Source organism: Bos grunniens, chromosome 16 (assembly GCF_055505025.1).
Source record: "Bos grunniens cultivar Pamir isolate PY7600 chromosome 16, Bosgru_T2T1.0, whole genome shotgun sequence".
NCBI classification, from domain to species: Eukaryota; Metazoa; Chordata; class Mammalia; order Artiodactyla; family Bovidae; genus Bos; species Bos grunniens.
This window is the reverse complement of record NC_141180.1, coordinates 31,455,001-31,474,620: the sequence shown is the minus strand read 5'-3', so window position 1 is coordinate 31,474,620 and position 19,620 is coordinate 31,455,001. Positions and strand designations below refer to the sequence as shown.

The window sequence follows — 19,620 nt, the reverse complement described above, 5'->3', positions numbered from 1 at the left end:
CACCCTGGTCACCAGATTGCCCCCCAGCAGCTCCAAGAAAACAGTAGGGTTGGCTCACAGGTAGGAAAATGGAGCCCCTAGATTCCCACCTGTCCAAGGGGGAGGAGCTGGGCCTGATCTCTGGTGACCCCTCCCCCCATGATCATGCCTCTCACACTGAGCCTGGCCCCACACCATCCTGCAGATGCCCTGCTCAGGACGGCCCTTCCAGCTGCCGGAGGCCCCCTTTCAGCTGCTGGAGGCCGGGCAGGTCACCTTGGAGGTTAAAGGAAGGAGCTGCCCCTCCCTCCTGGTGTGGAACACCCCAACCACGAGGTTCTGTGGGCGGGGCCCGGATGAGCTCCACCCTGCTCAGGCCACTGCCGGCCTTCCTCCTGCAGCCAGCCCCAGGGATGGATGGAAGGGACAGAGGGCGGGTCTCCCCCAGTCACCCTCTTCTGGTCGCGCCAGGGATCCACACCCCGGCTGTCATAAGGACGACAGGGCCCCAGCAGGGCTCTGGCAGATCGTCAGAACACTGGGAGCCTCCACCCCAAGGACAGCACTGGCAGGGCCCAGAGAAGCACTGGGCATGGGCTGGGAACTGGGAGGGCTGGCAGGGGGCTTCCCAGGAGAGTGGACCTATCCTTCTCGCACCTAGCCCAGCAGCACCCTGCCACCAGCTGGCCATCACCCTCTCCTGGGGAGCAGGACACTTCTCCCCCTGCCCCGAGGCCAGGCCAGTACACCTCTACCCACCTGCAAGTACCAGGGGGTCCTTGGCGAGCAGACTGGCTGAGAAGTGGGGCCATTAAGGGAGGTGAGGGATGAGGGGACACCCTAGTGGGGCTCTGCCACAGGTTCTGCCATGTCCCTGAGTCCCCAGACCCACTGAACAGGCTCAGCTTCAAGGGGCTTCCTGGGAATGGCCCTACCTAAGATGTTCCAGGTGGACAGATGGGCAGGGCCAAGGATGGCACAGGGTGACCATGAATGTGGGCCCAGACAAGCTCCCGGAGCCCAGCACAGGTGACCACACACAGGGGGCCCAGTTCCGGCCCATGGGAATTTTGCAGGGACTGCTGTAGCCTTTGCTGGGGCTCACAAATGTGCAAATCCAGATGTTAAAGAAATACTTTAATGCCTCAAGGTCACAACTTCAGTGCTGGCACCGCAGGGTCACCTCCTCCAGTTGGCCCACCTCTGGGAACACGGGGCAGCCCTGGGCATTTAGGCTGGGGCAGGACAGGCGTGGGAGGGAGATCCCTCCAGGTGATTCCCGCTCTTCTCAGGGCCATCTGCCTCGATCACACACCCACCGCCTCACTGCCCCCTGGGGGTACGGGGGACAGGACGGGGCAGCTAGGAGCTGGGGGAGGGTGAGGCCAGTGAGCAGGTCAGGAGAGCTCCTCCCGGGGACACAGCCTGGGGCCAGGGCTGGCATGGCTCCTGAGCTCGCCTGGAGGAAGCTGCCCTGGAGGAAGCTCCCCCGAGGACGCGTGACCATCCTCCTTGGAAGTGTCCAGAGCCCATGCTGCAGCCTACAGGGCCTTGGGCCTTTCAGGCCCCAGGGGCCAGCCCACCGCACTCCCCAGGAACAGGCGGGGCCGCTTGATGGAGTGTGGACTGACGCTGCACGGCCGCAGCCCGGCCTGGCGAGGTGCCGGCAGACCCAGCTACACGTCCGTCTCCACACGCAGCCGCTCCATCCTGCGCACGTTGCCCTCCACGGCCACGCGGCTGGTGATGCTCCGGGCGAAGTCCTCGGGGAACCAGCCTGTCTCTCCATCCCGCAGCCTCTCGCCATAGAGCCATCCTGGATCCAGACACCGGGCAGGTGAGGGCGGGGCCCCTAAGTCGGGTCCTCAGCCCTCAGAGCTACCGTCCCAGAAGATGCCAGGGTCAGGCATCCCTTGGAGCTGACCCTGCCCCAAATCAGTGGCCTTGCTCAAGGTCACGCAGACAGTTGGTCTTCCAGCAGGTGCTCGGCCCCGACACTGGCCTCAGGCGCTGAGCTCACTCCAACAAACCTGGCCCGTCCTGAGCAGCTGCTCGCAGGGGCTAATCTCCTGCTTAGGACACAGAGTGACCAGGAACCCACTTCCGAGCCCGAGACTGATTCATGTGAAGATATCCTTGAGGGAGGCTGTTGAAGGGGCCCCTGGGCCCAGTGTGAGCCCATGAAGTGCTTGCTTCTCTAGGGGTCTTGGGGCAGCTGCCCACACCAGTGTGCTCTGGACTGTGGGCAGGGTTCTCAGACTTTCACTCAGTACCAGCCTGCCAGCCCCTCCTCTCTGCCTGCCCCAGGCAAACCCCAGGCCCACTGTCCCCCACCTGTGCACCCTCCAGGCCCATCACCCACCCCGTGTACAGCCCCCAGGCCCATCACACCCCATGCACCCCCCAGGCCCATTGCATTGCCCCCCATGAATGCCCTCAGGCCCACTGCTCCCCCTCCCCATGTACAGCCTCAGGCCCATCTCCCCCCATGCATCCCCCCAGGCCCACTGTCCCCCCATGTACCCCCAGGCCCATCTCCCCAACACCTTGCACCCCAAGGTCCATCTCCCCCCTCTGTGCACCCTCCCAGGCCCATCGTCCCCCATGCATGCCCCAGGTCCATTTCCCCCACCGTGCACCCTCCTCAGATCCATCGCCCCACGCCGTGAACCCCCCCAGATCCATCGCCCCCCATGCACCCCCTAGGTCCATCACCCCCCCGTGCACCCCCAGGCCCATCTCCCCCACCCCGTGTACCCCCCCAGGCCCATCGACCCCCCCAAGACCTCCTAGGCCCATCACCCTGTGCTCACCATCTTCCTGCTCCAGGATCAAGACCACGTCCGCCTGCTGCAGTGTGATCTCGTCCACCTGCTTGGCCAGGTAGGCCTTAGTGATCTCCACCTGGAGTAGGTCTGGGGAAGGCAGGCATCAGCGGCAGGACTGTTCCAGGGAGAGGGTGGGCAGGGTTTCTGTCCCAACACACCCCCTGTGGCCTGGTCTCGGTGGAGCCCGGCGGCCCCCAGGTGTCCCAGCGCATGGTCACCGGGCAGCTTTCCTCCGCTAAAGCTGGGACCCCTCCTGAGGCTGTGGGACCTGCTGCTCTCACTTTCAACACCAGCAGAGGGCGCTCCAGGCTTCTCAGGGGCCAGGCAGGGCCGGGGCTGTGACACAGCTCTACGGGCCAGTCCACTCCAGCTCCTTGGCCTCAGTTTCCCTGGTCACTTGGCAGCCGGGAGGACGAGGTCCTGAGCCAGTGCTGGGTCTGTGTGCCCAGATGGACACACACGTACCTGGGGTAGGGCCCCCACCTGGCAGGTCACCCTGGGGCAGGCTGTGGGGTGGACTGGGGGGCTGGACAGCACCTCTTCACTCCAGACTGACCCCAGCCCCCGGGCAGGGAAGGGGCTGTGAGCCCTGCTGGTTGCAGGGGCAGGCTCTCACCTCCTTTGTTTGGGGGGCCCCGTGCCTGCCTCTCCCGTTGCGTGAGCGCCGTGATCCACCGCGCACGGTCACTCCTGGGGGGAGAGGGCCCATGAGTGAGGCCCGAGGCTGATTCCACCAGCTGATCACCTCTGCTTCACGCCCCCCAGCCAGTGTGACATGGTGGGAAGATGGGGGTCCCTGAGCCCCCACAGCCTTCGAGGTGTGAAGGCAGTGGGATGAAGGTTTATGCTGCCCGGGCGCCCTTTGGTGAGCCAACCCTGAGTGGGAGGTGTAAGTGGGTGGCCTCCCTGGTCGGCCTAACCCACTGAGCTGGGTTGGGGCCAAGGTGCAGGAAGTCAGACTCAGGAAGGAGCGGCATGCAGGCCTCCTCTGGGGCAGGCTGACCTGGGGCCAGGCAGGGCCGGGGCTGGGAAACAGCTTTACGGGCCAGTCCACTCCAGCTCAGTTGCCTGTGGCCACAGACTTGGGCAGCGGCTGCACCCCCACAACCCAGGCTACCCTGTTTCCTGGCACTAGTCTGGAATGCCCTGCCACCCTGTCAGTCTGCTGTTGGAAATAGAGCCTCGGCTTCCCTCCTGGGAAGGGGCCCTGCTGGTGGAGGTGTGGAGACGTGGCCAGTACCTCTCTGTGCGCTGGTCCCCGCACTGTTCTGACCTCATTGCCCCCCCACGGCCCCCACCCTTGCTGCAGCCCTGCTGTGCTCCTGGGTCTGCTGGAGCTCCTTCCCCAGGGCCCCCACTGGGCACCCCCCCCTTCCCTGCCTGTCTCCCCTTAGTCCTCACCCCCGTGGACAAAAAGGACTGTTCACTCGCACATTTTGCACCTGGCATCTCCTCCCCAACTGCAGGAGAGTGAACTACATGAAAACTGGGCTGCCCCTGGCACAGTGCAGCACCCGGGAGCCCTGGATCAGGCATTCCATCCCCACGGAGCTCTCAGGGTCGCCCCCGCCTCCAGGAAGCCCTCCCATCTTACGCGGAGTCGCAGGACAGCAGGATCTTCTCCTGGCGGCCCTCGCTGTTGTGCAGGAGGATCAGCTGGAAGGGGTGTGGAACAGAGGAGCCGCGATTGCCGCCCCCCGGCAGAGAGGCCTCTGAGGGCTCCATCTTCTGGACCTGGATGTGGTCCACCTGGGCATAGTCTTGGACCATGAAGCTATCCTCGCTGTAGGGAGACAGGTGGCTGGCCAGATGCTGCAGGGGTCTGTGGGCAGCCTGAGGGCCAGGTAGTCGGAAGGATGCTCCCAAGGGCTGGCCCCAGCCCACCTCCCTGGCTCCAAGGCCACAGCTGCTAACTGCTCCCCATCCTAGGACCATGCAGCCTGGCACCCAGGGGTGGGGCCCACCTCTTCCTCTTGGTGACCACCAGGACGTCATTGAATAGGAACAGGTAGCATGTGGGCCGGCTGGCGAGTTTCCGGAACAGCCCGGTTTCCTCCACTACGAAGAGCTCCCCGCGCTTCAGCAGCCATCGGGAGGCAGAGATCAGTGGGAGGGACTGGGGGTCAGAGCGGAGATGGGGTGAGTCCTGGGGGGGCAGGGAGGGACTGGGGGGCAGGGAGGGACTGGGGGGCAGAGCCAAGTTGAAGTGAGTCCTGAGGCAGGGCAGGAAAGGACTGGGGGCAGGGCAGAGATGGGGTGAGTCCTAGGGGGCAGGAAGGGACTAGGGGGCAACGCAGAATTGGGGCGAGTCTCACAGGGGCTCCTGGGATGAATCCTGGGGGGCAGGGATATGCAGCTGAGGGGACAAAGCCCTGCCTCTGAGAACAGGGTGACCAGGCCTCCCTGGGGCTGGATCAAGGAAGGGAGAGCAAATATCCAGGCCTCAAACAAAGGGCCATTCAGTCTGCGGACAGGAGCCCCATGGGGCAGCAGCTCTGTGCCAGGCCAGGATCCAGATCCTACCCAGCAACCCAGGATAGACCTGCCCTGCCTCCAGCCAGGCCTAGGGGCCCACTGGGCACCTGCCGAAGGCCCCCCTGAACCAGGAGGCTTGGCCGCACCTATGCAGACTGCAAGGAGCCCCTGATGTGCAGGACCACATCTGGTGTCCAGGGGCCTTTCCTGTAAATGAAGTTCCTCCCCCTCCATGGCCTAGAGAACAGGCTGGGCTAAGGGGGACATGTGAGAGGCACAGGCGGGCAGGACACCTCGCCCCTGCCCACATGGGTCTCACGCCAACATGGCCAGCACCGACGCTCTGGCCTGCTAAGCTAGAGAGAGATGGGGAGAGGCAGACAGAGAAGACTTTGCAGGAGGGTGGTTGCGGGGAGCTGGGAGAGCCTGCCCACCAGCCTCTGCTCCCCAGACATGCCCCAACCCACACCCCACCCCTCTGGGGGCTCTGAGCCCCCTCGCCCCAACCTGGGCTCGCTGCTCCCCTGCCCCCAAGCCCTCCAGTTTTGAGAGATGGCGGTAGGGGGTAAGAGCCCCGCTCAGGGGTCAGCCTGGCCTGAGTCTGGGTCTTTGCTCTGGTCGGGAACATATTCACTCCAAACATGATCTCTGCTGCCCGGCCGCAGAGAGGATCAGGACCTCAGCCAAAGGTTCAAATGCCTCCTCTGTGAAGCCCACCCTGACCCACCCTCAAGGAGCCTGCTGCCCTTGTCTGAGCCTCCGTGTCCCCCCTCCATGGCTCCGCAGTCCTCCCGCCTGCCCATGGCGGGTTCCCATCCGGCTCCAGCCTATCTGGCTGCCTCTGCAGACTGGAGGTCAGCAGCTCAGTCTGCTTGATGATAAGCCGAGGCCCCACCCACAGAGCTGCCCCAGGCTCCCTCTGAGTCTTCTGCCCACCCCACCTTGCCCGCAGGGCTCTGCTGCAGACAGACAGGCTGGGGTAGAGCATCAAGGTCAGTATCGGGTTGGCGAGGGTGGGGGGGGTGGTGTGTGGCGGGCAGAGGCTGCCTTCAGGCCCTGATTCCAGCCAGCAGTTCCCACTGCCAAAGGCAGCAGTTAGGGCAGCCCCTGGACCACACAAGGACGGCTAGTCTGTGGGCTGGTGGGGGAGCTGTGGGGGCAGAGTTCTGAGCTCTGCCTGCTTGGGAGGCACTGTAGGCTGCTGAGACCTCCACCACCAGACCTCCAGACCCGCCAGGGACAGGGAAGCCTGAGTGGCTCTGAGGTCATCCAGCCCTGGCTTCCAGCGCAGCTGACAAGGAGCCCTGGCCCAGGGTGAGCCCTGCAACTGGGCCTGCCAGCTCCCCCGACTCAGCCGCCGGGTCTGCCCTCTGCTCCTGCAGCCCTGGGGGTGGGGGCACAGGCTGGAGAGAGATCCGCCCGCCCGGCCAGCCTCAGGCAGGAGAGTTGGAGCTGGGCCCTGTGGCCAAAGGGGCCGCTCTCAGGTGGGGAAGGGGCTGGAGAGGCAGAGGCAGAGCTCAGTCCCAGGCCTCACGGTAGGGGTGGGGGTCACCCCCAGAAGCCTGTCTCCAGCCTGCAAGCTGGGGACGGTGACCCCTGACCTCAGAGCAGGGCCTGGGCTGGGGCGGGATTGGGCGCACCTACCTTGACCTTGCTGAAGTCCAGCTGTGTGTGCAGCGTGTACATCTGTTCTGTGCGCTCCATCTTGTGGGCGCCCTCGTTGCACTGCTTCACCAGCTGCAGGGTGTGCACGGGAGAGCAGCTGCTGCGGGCCGCTGCCATGGGCTGCCATGGCCTGGCACCCCACTCCCACCCCTCATCCAGCCTGGCCTGGCTACCCACGGTGCTGGCCCTCATGGCTGCCCTAGTCCCCGTCCTGCCTAGGCCCACTGACTGTGTGAGCTCCACTCTTTCTGGACCTCAGTTTCCCCACCAGCACTCAAGAAGCTTGGGAGGGACCACCTGGAAACCCTCCCTGCCCCACCCTCAGGGTCTCTGCCATCAGGCTGGGCTGGGCCCCCACCTCATATACCACCCCCATCCCCACCCCTGGGCCCTCCTCACCTTGCTAATGGCCTTGAGCGCACGGCTGGCTGCCTTGTACCTCTCGGGGTGGCCCTGTGTCTTGAGACAGAGTGTCTGCAGGAAGACACCATCCATGAGAAGCCACGAGCAGCCTCCTGTACCCTGGCTCAGCGGCCTCCCTGGGGCAGGGGCTCCCCTACCTGTGCCAGACCTTGGGGACACTCAGAGGGCTCCTGCCAGGCCCCATCCCTTCAGTCCTTGGCTGTCCTCATCCAGCAGGGAGGCCTCTATTTCTCCATGTCCCAGAGGGCCCCGGAGGGTCTGATATCCTGTCTGCCTGGGACACTGACCCACGGAGCACGGGCTACAGGCCGCCTCTCTGAGTTCAGCAGGGCCCTTGTGTGCACGTGTGCAGGCACACTGTGCCTGCCGTGAGTGTGCACCTGTGTACCTAGGTATGCCTGTGTGGCTTTCACCCCCACGAACCCCTCTGTCCCATGAGCTGGCATCTCAGAGCATGAGCCACTCCAGGGAGCCCCTGGGGATGGTGACGGATGGTGAGCCCACACAGGACAACTGACCGAGGGGCTCTGGGTAGGAGGCAGCCACAACCCTGGACTGACGCTCAGCAGGGGTCTGGGGGACACCAAATCAGACTCAGGACGTGAAGGCACCCCGTGACCCACCAAGGAAGTGACCAAAACCCGCCGAGTGCTGGAGCAGCTCCCAGCAGAGAGAGCTCTGTGGGCAGCTATGGTCACCATGGCAGTTAAAGTCGTCTTATAATTGTCTTCATAATCATGTATAACAGACACTCAGTGAGGTCAGGAGGAGCGATGCCAGGCTGGGGCCAGGGCTGTGCACTCACGTCGGTCAGGAGGGGCAGCCGGGTGACCCTCTGCATGGGCAGGATCAGGAAGGAAATCATTGGCAGACCCCCACATGCTGGCCGCTGCTCGATTGCCCGCAGGGCCTCCCGGAAGGTGGCGTTGCTGTTTCTGCAACAGAGAATGGGGTCTCAGCTGCAGTGGGTGGCGTGGCTGGTCCAGAAACGGGAATCGGAGGGAAGCCGCAGAAGCTGGAGGCAAGGGGTCTGCTCCTCCCGGGGCCCCCTCCCACCCTGCGGACCCGGGGCCAGCTCACGTCAGCCGCTGCAGGGCACGCTGCTGGTAGACCTCGTTGGAGCAGTAGGAGATGTAGGGGTGGAAGTGATGCTCCGCGTGCTCCTCCAGGATGTCGCTGATGTCCTCCACGCACACCTGCGCCTTGTGCCGCCGCTCCAGGTCCTCGAAGAATCTGCGGGGGTGGGGGTGGGGGGCCAGGAGCTGCTGGTCTGTCCATGGCCACGCGCGCGTGCACACACACGCACACAGGAGCACCAGTGCGCACCGAGTGGGCTGGCTGCCCAAGGCGCTCCTGGGAAAACCCCAGATCTGCTCCTTAAACCTGAAATAACTGGGCATATACCCACGGCCAAATCCAAGGCCACTCCCTGCGAGATTCTGGCACAGATTCTAATTGGCATCATGGGATGCAGACAGGTATGACCAAGAACTTGTTGCTTTGACTTGATTCCCTGGGACTTGGGTCAGAACTGCCCACATCTGCCTGGAGGCCTGGCCCCCTCTGCCCAGCTCAGGGCTGGGGCAGGGGTTCTGCTCCTTGCAGGTGATTACAAACCCCCAATTCCTGCTGGGCTGCCTGCTGAAGCTCATCCGTAACCCAGGACTCAGGGAGGGAGATGAAGATAAATGAGTTTGGCCGGTGCTGACCCAGGGCTGCCTAGGGTTTCGCTCCCACAGGCAGCCATTGCCTCGTGGCTGGGCCTGGCTGGACCCGCGTTGGGTCACTGGGGGTGTCAGCTGCTGGCTGAAGCCTCGGGTGCACCCTGCACAGCCAGAAGATACTGGACCCCAAGGCCTCATCACATGACCAGATCCTGGCCAAGGCAGCTAGGGGCCTCCCACCCCAAGAGCTCTGCCCCTGAGCAAAGCTCTTTGTCCCAAGGCCCGTTCCCATGCCAGTTGCTCGGACCAACCCCAGGCTCCAAGCTATGATCTTCTCTACCCGCAATCGACTCTTAGAGCCTGCTGAGCGGGGCTGCCGGGACCAGCTGGGGCGGCGTCTGGGAGATAAGACAGCCAGCTGACCTTTGAGGGCAGAGAGCAGAGTCCTGAGCCAAGACCTGCCCCACACGGGGATGCTGGCTGGCCCTCACCCCTGTGGGGAGCCACCAGGCCCAGGCAGCCAGTCCAGCAGGGTCCTTACCATCCTCCCAGGGTGAGTGAGGGAAGCAGGGAGAGGGTAGGGAGGAGGGCCCAGGCTCCAATTCTGAGGACACCAAGGAGCCCCCAGCAGCCCCACCCAGGACCTGTGACAGGTCCGTCCATCCCGGAGGATAGGAAACCGCACCAATCTGTGGCCCCCTGCCCTGGGGCCCTGGACTCTTATTATCCTTGGTAAGCCTGGTGAGGGTCTCAGGGAGGGGGAATGAGGCCTGGCTTGGAGGTGGGCAGGGGTCCTCAGGCCCCCACTCACTGGGCCCCAGCCTGACCCTCCACTCATGAAGGGGCTGCCCTTCCTGTAAGTGGGAGCATTCTGAGAATCCCCACTTGGGGCAGATGGGGACCCCCACCCCTAGATCCTGCCCCGAGAGGGAGGCCTGGCTGCCTGGATGCAGGACCACACACACACGTGTGTGCACAGGCAGCCCACACTGGTCAGCACCTCTCACAGGTGACCCCGAGAAAAGTCTGGGAGAGCTGGCCCTTAGCAGCTGACCCCAAACAGCCAGTTTCTGGGGAGGCCACTGGGAGTGGCTAAGAGCTACCAGGGCCAGGTCAGGGGGTCAGGGAGGCCGGGACACCCCACTAGGGGGCAGGGATGGAGCCCGGGGTCTGTGGAGGGCAGAGAGAGCAGGGTCCATGTGTTCAGCCCCACCACGCTCAGGAACACAGGACAAAGGTCAGAGCTGCAGGAGGGGGCAGCCCACCCCAGGACCTCACTGAGTCAGGGGCTTCAGACTTCCCATGGCCAGTCACTGGAGTCCTGCGGGGAGTGCCATCCCAGGGACGAGACGGCCCTGGATTCCATGGGGGCCCTGGGGCAGCAGACTGGGGTGCTCAGTGAGGTGGGTCCAGCACCTGATCATTTCCCACACTTTGCCCCTGTCTGCAAGGGGGCAGGTGTGGGACCCACCCCTTAGGTTAGGGAGAGGACGCTGAGCTCAGGGAGACTGCAGAGGGTGTGATGGGGTTGCCTAGGATGCAGGGCAGTGCGGGGCTGGACCACATGGGTGCTGACTGGACCTCACCCTCCACGGAAGTAAACACACACACACACACACAGACTTGCTGCCACACACGCACATACACACAAACAGGCCCAGGCAGGCCTGCAGCTGCACAGCCGGCCCCTCCACCTCCCAGCCCTGCAACCAGAGCCCTGGGCCGGGCCCCAGACGCCTCCTTGTGGAATATGACCCGGGGCTGCAACTCAAAGCTGCCCCGGCCTGCTCCACTCTGCAGGCATCTCATGCCTCATCATTGGCCCTCTATGTCCGTGTGCCCTGGGGCCAGCTCCTGGTGGCCGCAGGGCCCTTGAGGTTCTTGTGCTTCCTGCCCCTGCAAGGTAGCTCCAGACCAGATGGTAGGTCCATCTACACTGCAAACCAGGGTCACTCGGAGTCCTGGCCTTCCCACCCTCCTGAGAGCCTGGGCCACTGCCAGGGTGCCGGGCCGGGCCTCACCTCTGGCTGGCACTCAGGACATCTGTGATGTTGGAGAAGAGATGGTGGTGCTCCATCTGGGTCATGGTCGCCCGCAGCTCCCGGGACTGCAGGAACTCAGCCACCAGGATGCCAAGGCTGTGCTGGTACGAGAACTCGGACGTAAGGATCTCGAAGATGGCCTGGGGTGAGAGCAGAGCGGATGTGGGGCAGCCGTGCCCCCTGGCCCTGCCCGGAGCCACCCCACCACACAGGGGGCCTGGTCCAGGGTGTGTTGGTGACAAGCACTCAGGCTGTGGGGATATGATGAGGGTGCAGGACTTGGGCCCCCTGGACAGGACCTGGGTGGGGCTGTCAGCACAGCTGTCGGGGCGGGGGGCAGGTGGTGAGCCACTCTCCTGGGTTTGCACTCTGGGAAGGACTCCCACCCTCGTGTGGAAAGTGGGTAATGGTAGTCACTCCCAACCCTCACCATGCCCAGGGCATCAGCCATCATTGGTACCAGGAGGCGGGCAATGAGTGAACAGGTGACATCACCATGGCTGCTGTCCCTGCCTCTGCCTGGGCTGTCAGAAGCAGGTGCCCCTGCCCACCCTGTACCTCCTGCCTCTTGCGCTCCTCGGCCGGAAGCTGGTCCAGGATGCCCGACTCCACCACCTGCAGACAGCAAGGCTTGAATCACAGGATGTACCTCCCAGATGCTCATCCTCTTGTCGGACCAGAGCCAGCGGGGATGGCAGAGCCGGCCTTCAAGGCTCGGCACAGTGGGACTGCTGAGCTGGCCTGTCCCTGCTCAGTCCCATCACCCACATCTCTCCTCTTTGTGGAAACATCCCCTGGGAAGCGCCCAGGGGCAGCCAAGAGAGAGCATAGGTGTCCAGAGGGAAAGGCCAGCAGGCACTGGAAGTGGGGAGGGGGCTCTGTCCTACAGAGCTGCCTGGGGTGGCAGGTTGGAGGTGGTGGTGGTAGAGAGGCAAAGAGCCCTGGGAAAGCTGAGGGGCGTGCTGGGGGCAGGGCCACGACTCAGGCACACCTGGGCCAGGAGAGTCAGCACCCGGCCTGGGAGATAGGGTTAACAGTGTTCCAGCAAGAAGCACTGCCCTGTTCTCCACCCGTCAGGCCCCCTGGCCCATAGCTGCCCTGGCTAGAGTGTGGCCCGCTCAATCACAGCATGCCCACTGTGTCCCTGCAGACCGTTGGGAGAGCCCACTACAGGACTAGAGCCACCCGATCCTTCTCTCCTCCCCACCAGCCTGGGAAGAGGCTGCCAGCACCGCTTGGGCTGGCAAGGTAAGTCCCAAACTCCCTTCTCAGCCCAGAGGCTGGGTTGAGATGCCCTGAGCTCAGGTGATCGAGAGCAGAACCTCAGACGGCCTTCTAGGGTGCAGCATCCTGACCCAGCTCTGACCCTGGAGGTCACATCCACACAGGACCCGGGCAGGTGGGCACACACATGCGTTTCCAGCCCTTTTCAGCTGTCTGCCCTCACCCCACCCCCTCCTGGGCCCTCCCTGGCCAGTGACCCCACGGCAGGCAGTGTTGTGGAGCTCAGTAGGTGGTCGGGGTTCCTCAGCCCGCCTCGTGCCCTGCGGGGTGTGGATGAGGAAACTTGTACCACAGCCAGGGGCCCTCACCCCACTGCCCACTGCGCCCACAGCCCGCCCTGCAGCTCCGTTTCTTGGCTCCCAGGGGATGGGGCAGCAGCCTTTGTGCCCCAGGCCAGCTGCACCTTCCTGGGGAGTGAGAGTTGACTCTCCGCTTAGAGCTTGGGGCCTCTGTCTCAGCTATACTCTCCACCGAGACCCCACCGCCCTGCTTTGAGGGGACCAACCCTGATTTCAGATGTGGAAGGTGGTGGGGGGCTTGGTAGTGGCACGTGGCTTCAGCCTGGCCTTTCCCCTCCCTTCCTGCCTCCTCACTTGGACCCTCCAGGCACATTTCAGGGTCAGCGCCCTGGGAAGGGGTGCCCTGTGCCCACAGCTCCCTACAGGTCAGCCTGAGCAGGGAGCAGAGGGCATGAAGCTCACCTGTGGGATGCCTGTCACACATACACAGATGACATCTGCCCCTAACCTCTCCCCCAGTAGCCCCCTGAAGGTGCCCCATGGGGCAGGCCAGCTCTGAGGCACCAGCAAGATGCCCCTGAAAAGGGAGCACAGATGCGGTGCTTCTGGGCAGCTCCCCCTTCACTGGGAGGACCACCCATGGCCTTTCCCTGCCATTGCAGCCCCTACCTCTGGGAGCTGGCTCCAGGTGATCTGGGGGGGCCGGTAGCTCTTGACCACGATGGGGGCGTCCACTTTCCGGGTTCCCTCGGGGCTGGGGGGCTCATCGAGCAAGTCATCGTCGGATTCGTGGCTGGTGTTCAGGCCTCGCTCCCTGATTTCCTGGTACAACCGGGGGTCTGGGGACAGGGGCGCATCATCTACAGGCCTGGGGGCTCTGAGCGGTCTGATCCCCTCAGGGACCTGCAGGTCGAGTCCCCCCGAGGAGGCCCTGAGAGTGTCAGGTGGTGCAGGGCTCCCAGAGCGGGTTCCCCTTGGGCCGGCTGGCTCCCATGGCGGTGCTGGGAGCCCAGGGCGTCCCTGTGCCAAACACCTTTGGACCAGGGCTGAGCGGACAAATCAGAGCGGTCAGGGGCCAAACTGCATGGCCTGGGCCGGGGGGCCGCATGGGACTGGATGGGGCTGAGAATGCTCCACAGTGGCTGTACAGGGCAGCCCCACGGGGCAGGTGCCCGGCTCGTGGTGGCTGAGACAAGCCTCTCCCTCCCATATGGCCCCAAGACCTAAGGCATTGCTGCTGCTCTCCTGGGGTCTGATCCTGACGCCTTCCCAAGCCCAGGCCTGTGCTGTCCACAGAGGTTAGGGCTCGAGGAGGGGCCTGTCCAGCTGGAGCCTCTCATACGCAACAGTGGCTACGTCCTGGCTGGGAGGGCACCTACCCTTCCAACTCCCAGGGGGTCCCAGAGACAGCCCACCCAGGGTGAATGCACTGCTCTGGGCCCTGCCATGCCCAGCCATCACCCATGGCCCCAAGCCTCCAACACGGGTCCTGTGGACGGTGTGACTGTTGCCCAGACCTTGGTCTCACTGGCAGGGCCTGGTGCACCCAGTGTGCTCGACAGGCAGCTCCTGCAAGTGAGCGTGGGGCCTCTGTCTGCCCTTGCCCCATCCCTGGCATGGCAGGGTCCAAGGGAACTTTCTAGGCTTATCAGAGCTGCAGGGCCAGAAGGACCACCAGGCCCTGGAGGGATCCCACCCAACACTTTCACCACCTCCCCGGACGCCCCAGTGAGACCAGCCCCCGGCCCAGTCTGGCTGCAGTGCTGTCCGAGGGGGCCTTGTGGCTGCACTCACCGTCTTTGAAGGAGCCCTTGTGTGCACGTTTCCGCCCCAGCGTCTTCTGTGCAGAGAGACACACAGGTGGTCAGTGGGCGGAGGGGTGGGCGGGGGTCACAGCTTCCCTCCCCCAGAGACCACTGCACACTCCAAGCATGACACCACCCCCAATGGGAGGTGCTCCGCTGGGCACGCAGAAGATGCTCAATAAACGTCGGCTCCACAAGGGATGCGGGGCCACCAAGCAGAGGCCAGGGCAGGCAGGACAGTATGGGACAGGGGCTCAGAGTGGGCAGGGCAGGTTACCAAGGGCTGGGCAGGTCCAGGAGGGCTGCCTGGAGGTGGAGGCGTGCAGACATGGGGGATGCCCGGGAAAGTGGGGCATCACGACCAGGCCTGGAGGGAGGCTGGGCAGTACAGCTGTGGCTAGATGACCGTGAGGGGCGCTGGGTGGGGAGCTGGGGCTGCACGCATGCCCCACGGATCTGGGACCTCAGGAGGCAGGAGGAGCAGGGCTGGCATGTGAGCATCCAGTCCCAGCAAAGGCTAGGGTCCCTGCAGCTGATGGGGCATGGGTCTCCAGGGATGATTGGGGGTGGGCAGGGGTCTTGAGGCCACACAGCCTGGACCCTCCAGCTGCTGCTCTGAGCCCGCCTCCTTGTCCAGGATCCTTTTCCCCTGACCTCACAGGTCCCTGGATTCCAGGAAAAAGGGAGCTGGTTTCTTGAAACAAGTTGGGGCCTGAAACTCTCCATGCTGGTCAGGGCCGTGGTGTTCCCAGCCACACTTGGCTGCTGTCCCGCTACCCTGCACCCCACCCCCACCTGGCACCCTCACGCCTTCCGCCTCCAGGTCTGGGTGCCTGCTGTTGCCTTGGCCCCTCCTATACCTGCCCCCACCCTGTGTCTATGGTTCTGCTTTAATCCTTTTTCTTCTGGACCCCTCTCCCCACTGGGCCCTGAGCTCCTGGGGACCCCTCTGCTCTGTGCTCTCTCAGCACCCTGACAACCCCTAGCCCAGCACACGGTGCCCCTATAACACTGTGCCCCACCATCCCAGGAGCTCTCCCAGGGCCTGTCGACCCAGTGGCTGAGGGCTCAGGAAGTGTCGGCTGGAGGCACGAAGCCAGCATGAAAGAGGAAGACCCCGCAGGCCTGGCCCTAGGCGGGTATGGAGAATCGCAGTCCAGGCTCTCATGCAGGCATGACGGGGGCGCCTCCCCCACCAGGCCAGGGGTGTCTCTAGCCTGAGGACAAGGGCTCAGGTCCTCCCCTCTCCTCTGCCTGCAGGGTCACCAGTGTTCTGACAGATGGTCTGGGCTTCTCCCAGATCAGGGCCAGTGCTCATAGTCTGGACAGGAGCCCATGGTGGAGGAGGTAGCCAGGATGGCACCCTGGGCACAGGGAGCCCTGAGCTGGCTGTTGGGCAGGGCAGCAAGGGACAGCATGCAGGGCAGCGTCCAACTTTGGACCTGTCAGCAGCTCCCCCGAATCCCCGATGGGAAGCCTTGGGCAGACAGATCCCAGGCCAGCTGATGCAGCAAAGCCACCACTGAAACCCATCCTCCAGACAGGCTGGCTCCCTCCTGGGGCTCAGAGGGCCCTCCCCATGCAGTGCTCCCCGCTGTGGCTGAGAGAAGGGATGCCTTCAACTTCCTGACCTAAGCCTCTGCTGCCCCATCTATAAAATGGGGACATACATGCTCTGTTCATAGAGTGGCTATCAGGCTAACAGGAATGAATCCCTCCAGGAGCCTGTGCAAGTGAGCACCCGCATGATGATGTGAAGGTGTGGTCAGACCCCCTCTCACCTCCCCCCAACCACCACTGACCAGAGAGACGGGCCTCCTACCTTATTTTTGGCTGCAGGCCGAGCAGGAGGCTGGCTAGGCTCCTCAGCCAGAGCCTGGAGCTTGGGGGTGAGCTGGATGGGGCCCCCTTCGCCGCCTGGAGTCCCCAGACCCTTCATGGCTGCCCGGTAGGACTGGTTCCTCAGGTTTCGTTTCAGCATCCCTCCAGGACCTGTGTCCAAGTCCATGTCATCCAGGGAGAAGCTGGGGGCCGAGAGGAGCTGGGGGTTCCGCCGGGCAGCCTCCTTGCTGAGCATGGCTGCCCCGAAGCTCTGGTGGCGGGCCGGGGTCTTAGCCTTGCTGGACACAGCCAGGCTCCGAGGGATAAGCTGCTGTGTGCCCATCTTCAGGGCTGCTGGGCTCTGCGTGCTCAGGATGACGGTCCTGGGCTCCTGGGACTCAGGGGCTGGCTCTGGGGGTGCCGGGGTGTCGGGCTGGAAGGTGGCATTGCTCCTGCTGTGCAGGGAGCCGCGGACCACTGGGAGTCCCTTGGCATCTAGCCGCAGCTCTGAGTGGAAGCGGTATTCCAGGAGCTTCTCCTCCACGGAGCTGTCCGAGTACCGCTGGGACATGCTGAGTGGCCGCAGGACCCTGGGGGAAAGGATGGAGGTGAGGGCAGCCCCGATCCAGCCGGAGCCCGGGGTATAGTCAACCAGGATCCAGTGCTCAAAGGCTGGTCTTGCCACCTGAAGCCGAGCTGGCTGTCACATGGCCCACAGTCTCCAGGAGTCCCCATGGAAGTCAGTACACAGCTGGCCAGAGGCACCTGGGGAAGCTCGGGACAGCACAGACCTGCAGGGACCCGGATGGACGACAGGCTCCCTGAGCTTTGGGGACCAGGTAGACACAGACCACAGAGGCTGGCCTGGTGGGGCCTCTGTGCTCCCCCTGCAGGGCGTAAGCTCACGGCAGTGCAGGTCTGTGGCCCGGGACCCCAAAGACTCGGACTGGAAGAGCCACTTGGCCTCCTGGCACCATTTCCCATGGTCAACAAGAGAAGGATGAACAGTGTTGCCTGCTGGGCTTCCCCGAGGCCTGCAGCAGACAGCATGGCTACACCCCCTGGGGTGCTCAAGGCTGGGCTGAGGGGCCGGTGTAGGTGTGAGGGCTCATCCAGCCCAAGGGGCACCACATCTCCATTCTCACTGGGCAGGGAGGCTGGGGCCAGTCCCACCCGGGACACAGGGCAGGAAGCGACGGATCCAGGATCTGAACTCAGGCCTGTCTGACTGCCCTGACTCTCCGCCCCACACACAGCGAAGCCACCGTGGCCGTCACCTACACGTTTCCCTGGGCCCCGAGACACGCTCACCCTTTCCCAGGCTTCTGAACTTAGAACCGGGCCGACAGTCCGTCTCCAGTCTTGCCAGGCACGGTCACCGTGTGCACGGGAACCCAGAAGGGAGGGGACATTTGCAGAGCTCTGACCTTGAGCCCGCAGCCCCAGCACACACTGCTGCTCCCTGGGCATCGCTGTGGCCTGTGTTGGGTGCCTCTGAGGACAGCTGGCTCTGCCCACATCCCCTCGGATGGTCCAGCCCGTCCCTCCCAGCAGCCTGCCCCACCTTGGCCCTTTCATCCTCTCCGTCCCCACCCACCCCCATCCTCCAGGCCTCGGCTGGCCTGGCGGCCCGCCCCCTCCCCAACAGGCAGCCCTCTGTCCTGTCTGTCCACCAGTACACCTGCTTCCCTCCTCCCCCCACGGCCAGGCCTCAGCAGAAGGATGTATGTCCCTCCTGGCAGAAAACTTCAGAAACCGCCGCAAGATTCCCACCATGCCTTCCCCTGCAGCAAGGACGGTGGGCACGTGTGTGGGGATGGAGCCCACGGGCCTGGGGTGAGCAGGGCCCCCGGACCCCACGTATCTAAGCACTTGATGGAGCTACTTGTTGCTGCAGCACAGACTGGCTCATCCTGGCTGGGAGCACATTATTTAGCCAGTGTGGCTGGGTCCACGCCATCTGCCACACCCTGGGCCTCTTGGGCACCAGCCTCGGGCCACTGACCAATCCATCCTGAGGATCTTCTCTCCCATTGCCGCCGTCACCTCCCCCTGCGGCTCCATGTGCCTCGGTTTCAAAATCTGTAAAGTGGGCCCAATAGTAATCACCCCACCCCTGCTTCCTGAGGTTGCTGGGAGGGGCGGGGAGCTTGTACATGTAGCGCTTGAATGGGGGCCTGGCCACCGAACAGCTGGGGGGATGACTAGTGCTGAAGAGAAGATCATCTATGAGCCTCAAGAGGATCAGCTTGTGGTTTAGAACCTCACACGGAGGGAACGTGCTCTTTTCATTCTTTCCTGTTTACTTTTAAGGGAAACAAAGAGAGCCACCATTCATCCGCTTCTCATATTAATGTATGTAGAGCTTCTGAACGTTAAAGTTACAAAGGCCAGTCAAGGATGGGAGCCCGTGTTTCGGATGGAGAACTAAGGATCCAGGTCACCGGCCCAGGTGGCCCTGCTGGCGGGCGGCCTCGGCTCAGAGCTTTGCCACGGTATCCCTTGCCACTTTCCCTGCGGGTCTGGGGAGGACAATGACCCTGGTGTTCACCCAGAAGCTCCTGCCCTCTCCCACCTACAGGGGCAGCTGGAACAACTGGACCCCGTCCCTTGGAGGCCTGGCTCTCCGCACCGCTCTCTGCCCCAGCTCACAGGTTCTCCTCTAAGACCATCCCAGGAAGGCGTGTGTGGCTCAGGCTTCCGGGCCTGCAGGGAGGGGCTGGCCCTGGAGCCTTGGCCACCCCCACAGCAGGGTGACGGCCCACGCATTCCTGGGGACATTCTGAGTCACCAGGCTGAGGAGGGCAGCCCCCCTAGGCCTCCCTGGGCACTGGCAGCCGTGGGCGGGTCCATACCTCCCCCGGTCAGCCTCCCCTGTTAACTTGGTACCCAGGTACTCCTGGTACCCAGGACTGGTTGAGAAATGCAGGTTTCCATCTATGCACACGAAGCAGATTAGACTAGGAAATGGCAACACACGCCAGTATTCTTGCCTAGAAAATTCCATGGACAGAGGAGCCAGGCTGGCTACAGTCCTTGAGTCGGACACGACTGAGCACACACGCATACGAGCGAGTGTATACACACACACACACACACACACACACACACACACAGCAGATGCACCTGAGTGGGTGTCCAGGAGACGCCCTGAGTCCTTTTTTCTAGCCACGGCGTATTTACTGCAGGGCAGCTACCCTGTTATAAAAACTCACTGCGGGCACTGAGAGGCCTGCACCAACACTGTGGTGCCCGTGGACCCCCGCCCTGGCCCCCATTCTTCCTTCTTCCCCGACTCCTTCCCATCTCGGGCTCCAAGCCTGACCCCTCCTTGAAGCCCTGGCCCAGACCTGGCCAGTGGCACGGCCTCTCCCAGGAGAGGACAAAGTCTCTTC

General features: G+C 63.7%; 1 protein-coding gene across 4 annotated transcripts in view; it reads right to left on the bottom strand.

Annotated features, from left to right (window-relative positions):
- Positions 1–1,099: 1,099 nt before the first annotated feature.
- Positions 1,100–19,620, bottom strand: part of ARHGEF16 (Rho guanine nucleotide exchange factor 16) — a 24,052-nt gene continuing 5,531 nt past the window's right edge. For 3 of the 4 annotated variants that reach the window (XM_086342580.1, XM_086342579.1, XM_086342581.1), the window contains exons 2-15: positions 16,227–16,815; positions 14,394–14,439; positions 13,269–13,438; positions 11,635–11,691; positions 11,056–11,216; positions 8,451–8,603; positions 8,176–8,305; positions 7,347–7,421; positions 6,927–7,019; positions 4,772–4,923; positions 4,402–4,590; positions 3,424–3,497; positions 2,793–2,894; positions 1,100–1,795 (exon numbers count right to left, since the gene is read on the bottom strand). In XM_086342580.1, the coding sequence (XP_086198706.1) occupies positions 1,656–1,795; positions 2,793–2,894; positions 3,424–3,497; positions 4,402–4,590; positions 4,772–4,923; positions 6,927–7,019; positions 7,347–7,421; positions 8,176–8,305; positions 8,451–8,603; positions 11,056–11,216; positions 11,635–11,691; positions 13,269–13,438; positions 14,394–14,439; positions 16,227–16,796 (2,112 nt within the window). In that variant the 5' untranslated portion in view covers positions 16,797–16,815 and the 3' untranslated portion in view covers positions 1,100–1,655. Of the gene's footprint in view, positions 1,796–2,792; positions 2,895–3,423; positions 3,498–4,401; positions 4,641–4,771; positions 4,924–6,926; positions 7,020–7,346; positions 7,422–8,175; positions 8,306–8,450; positions 8,604–11,055; positions 11,217–11,634; positions 11,692–13,268; positions 13,439–14,393; positions 14,440–16,226; positions 16,816–19,620 lie in introns of all 4 variants that reach the window. The other variant, XR_015142753.1, reaches the window with a different exon arrangement.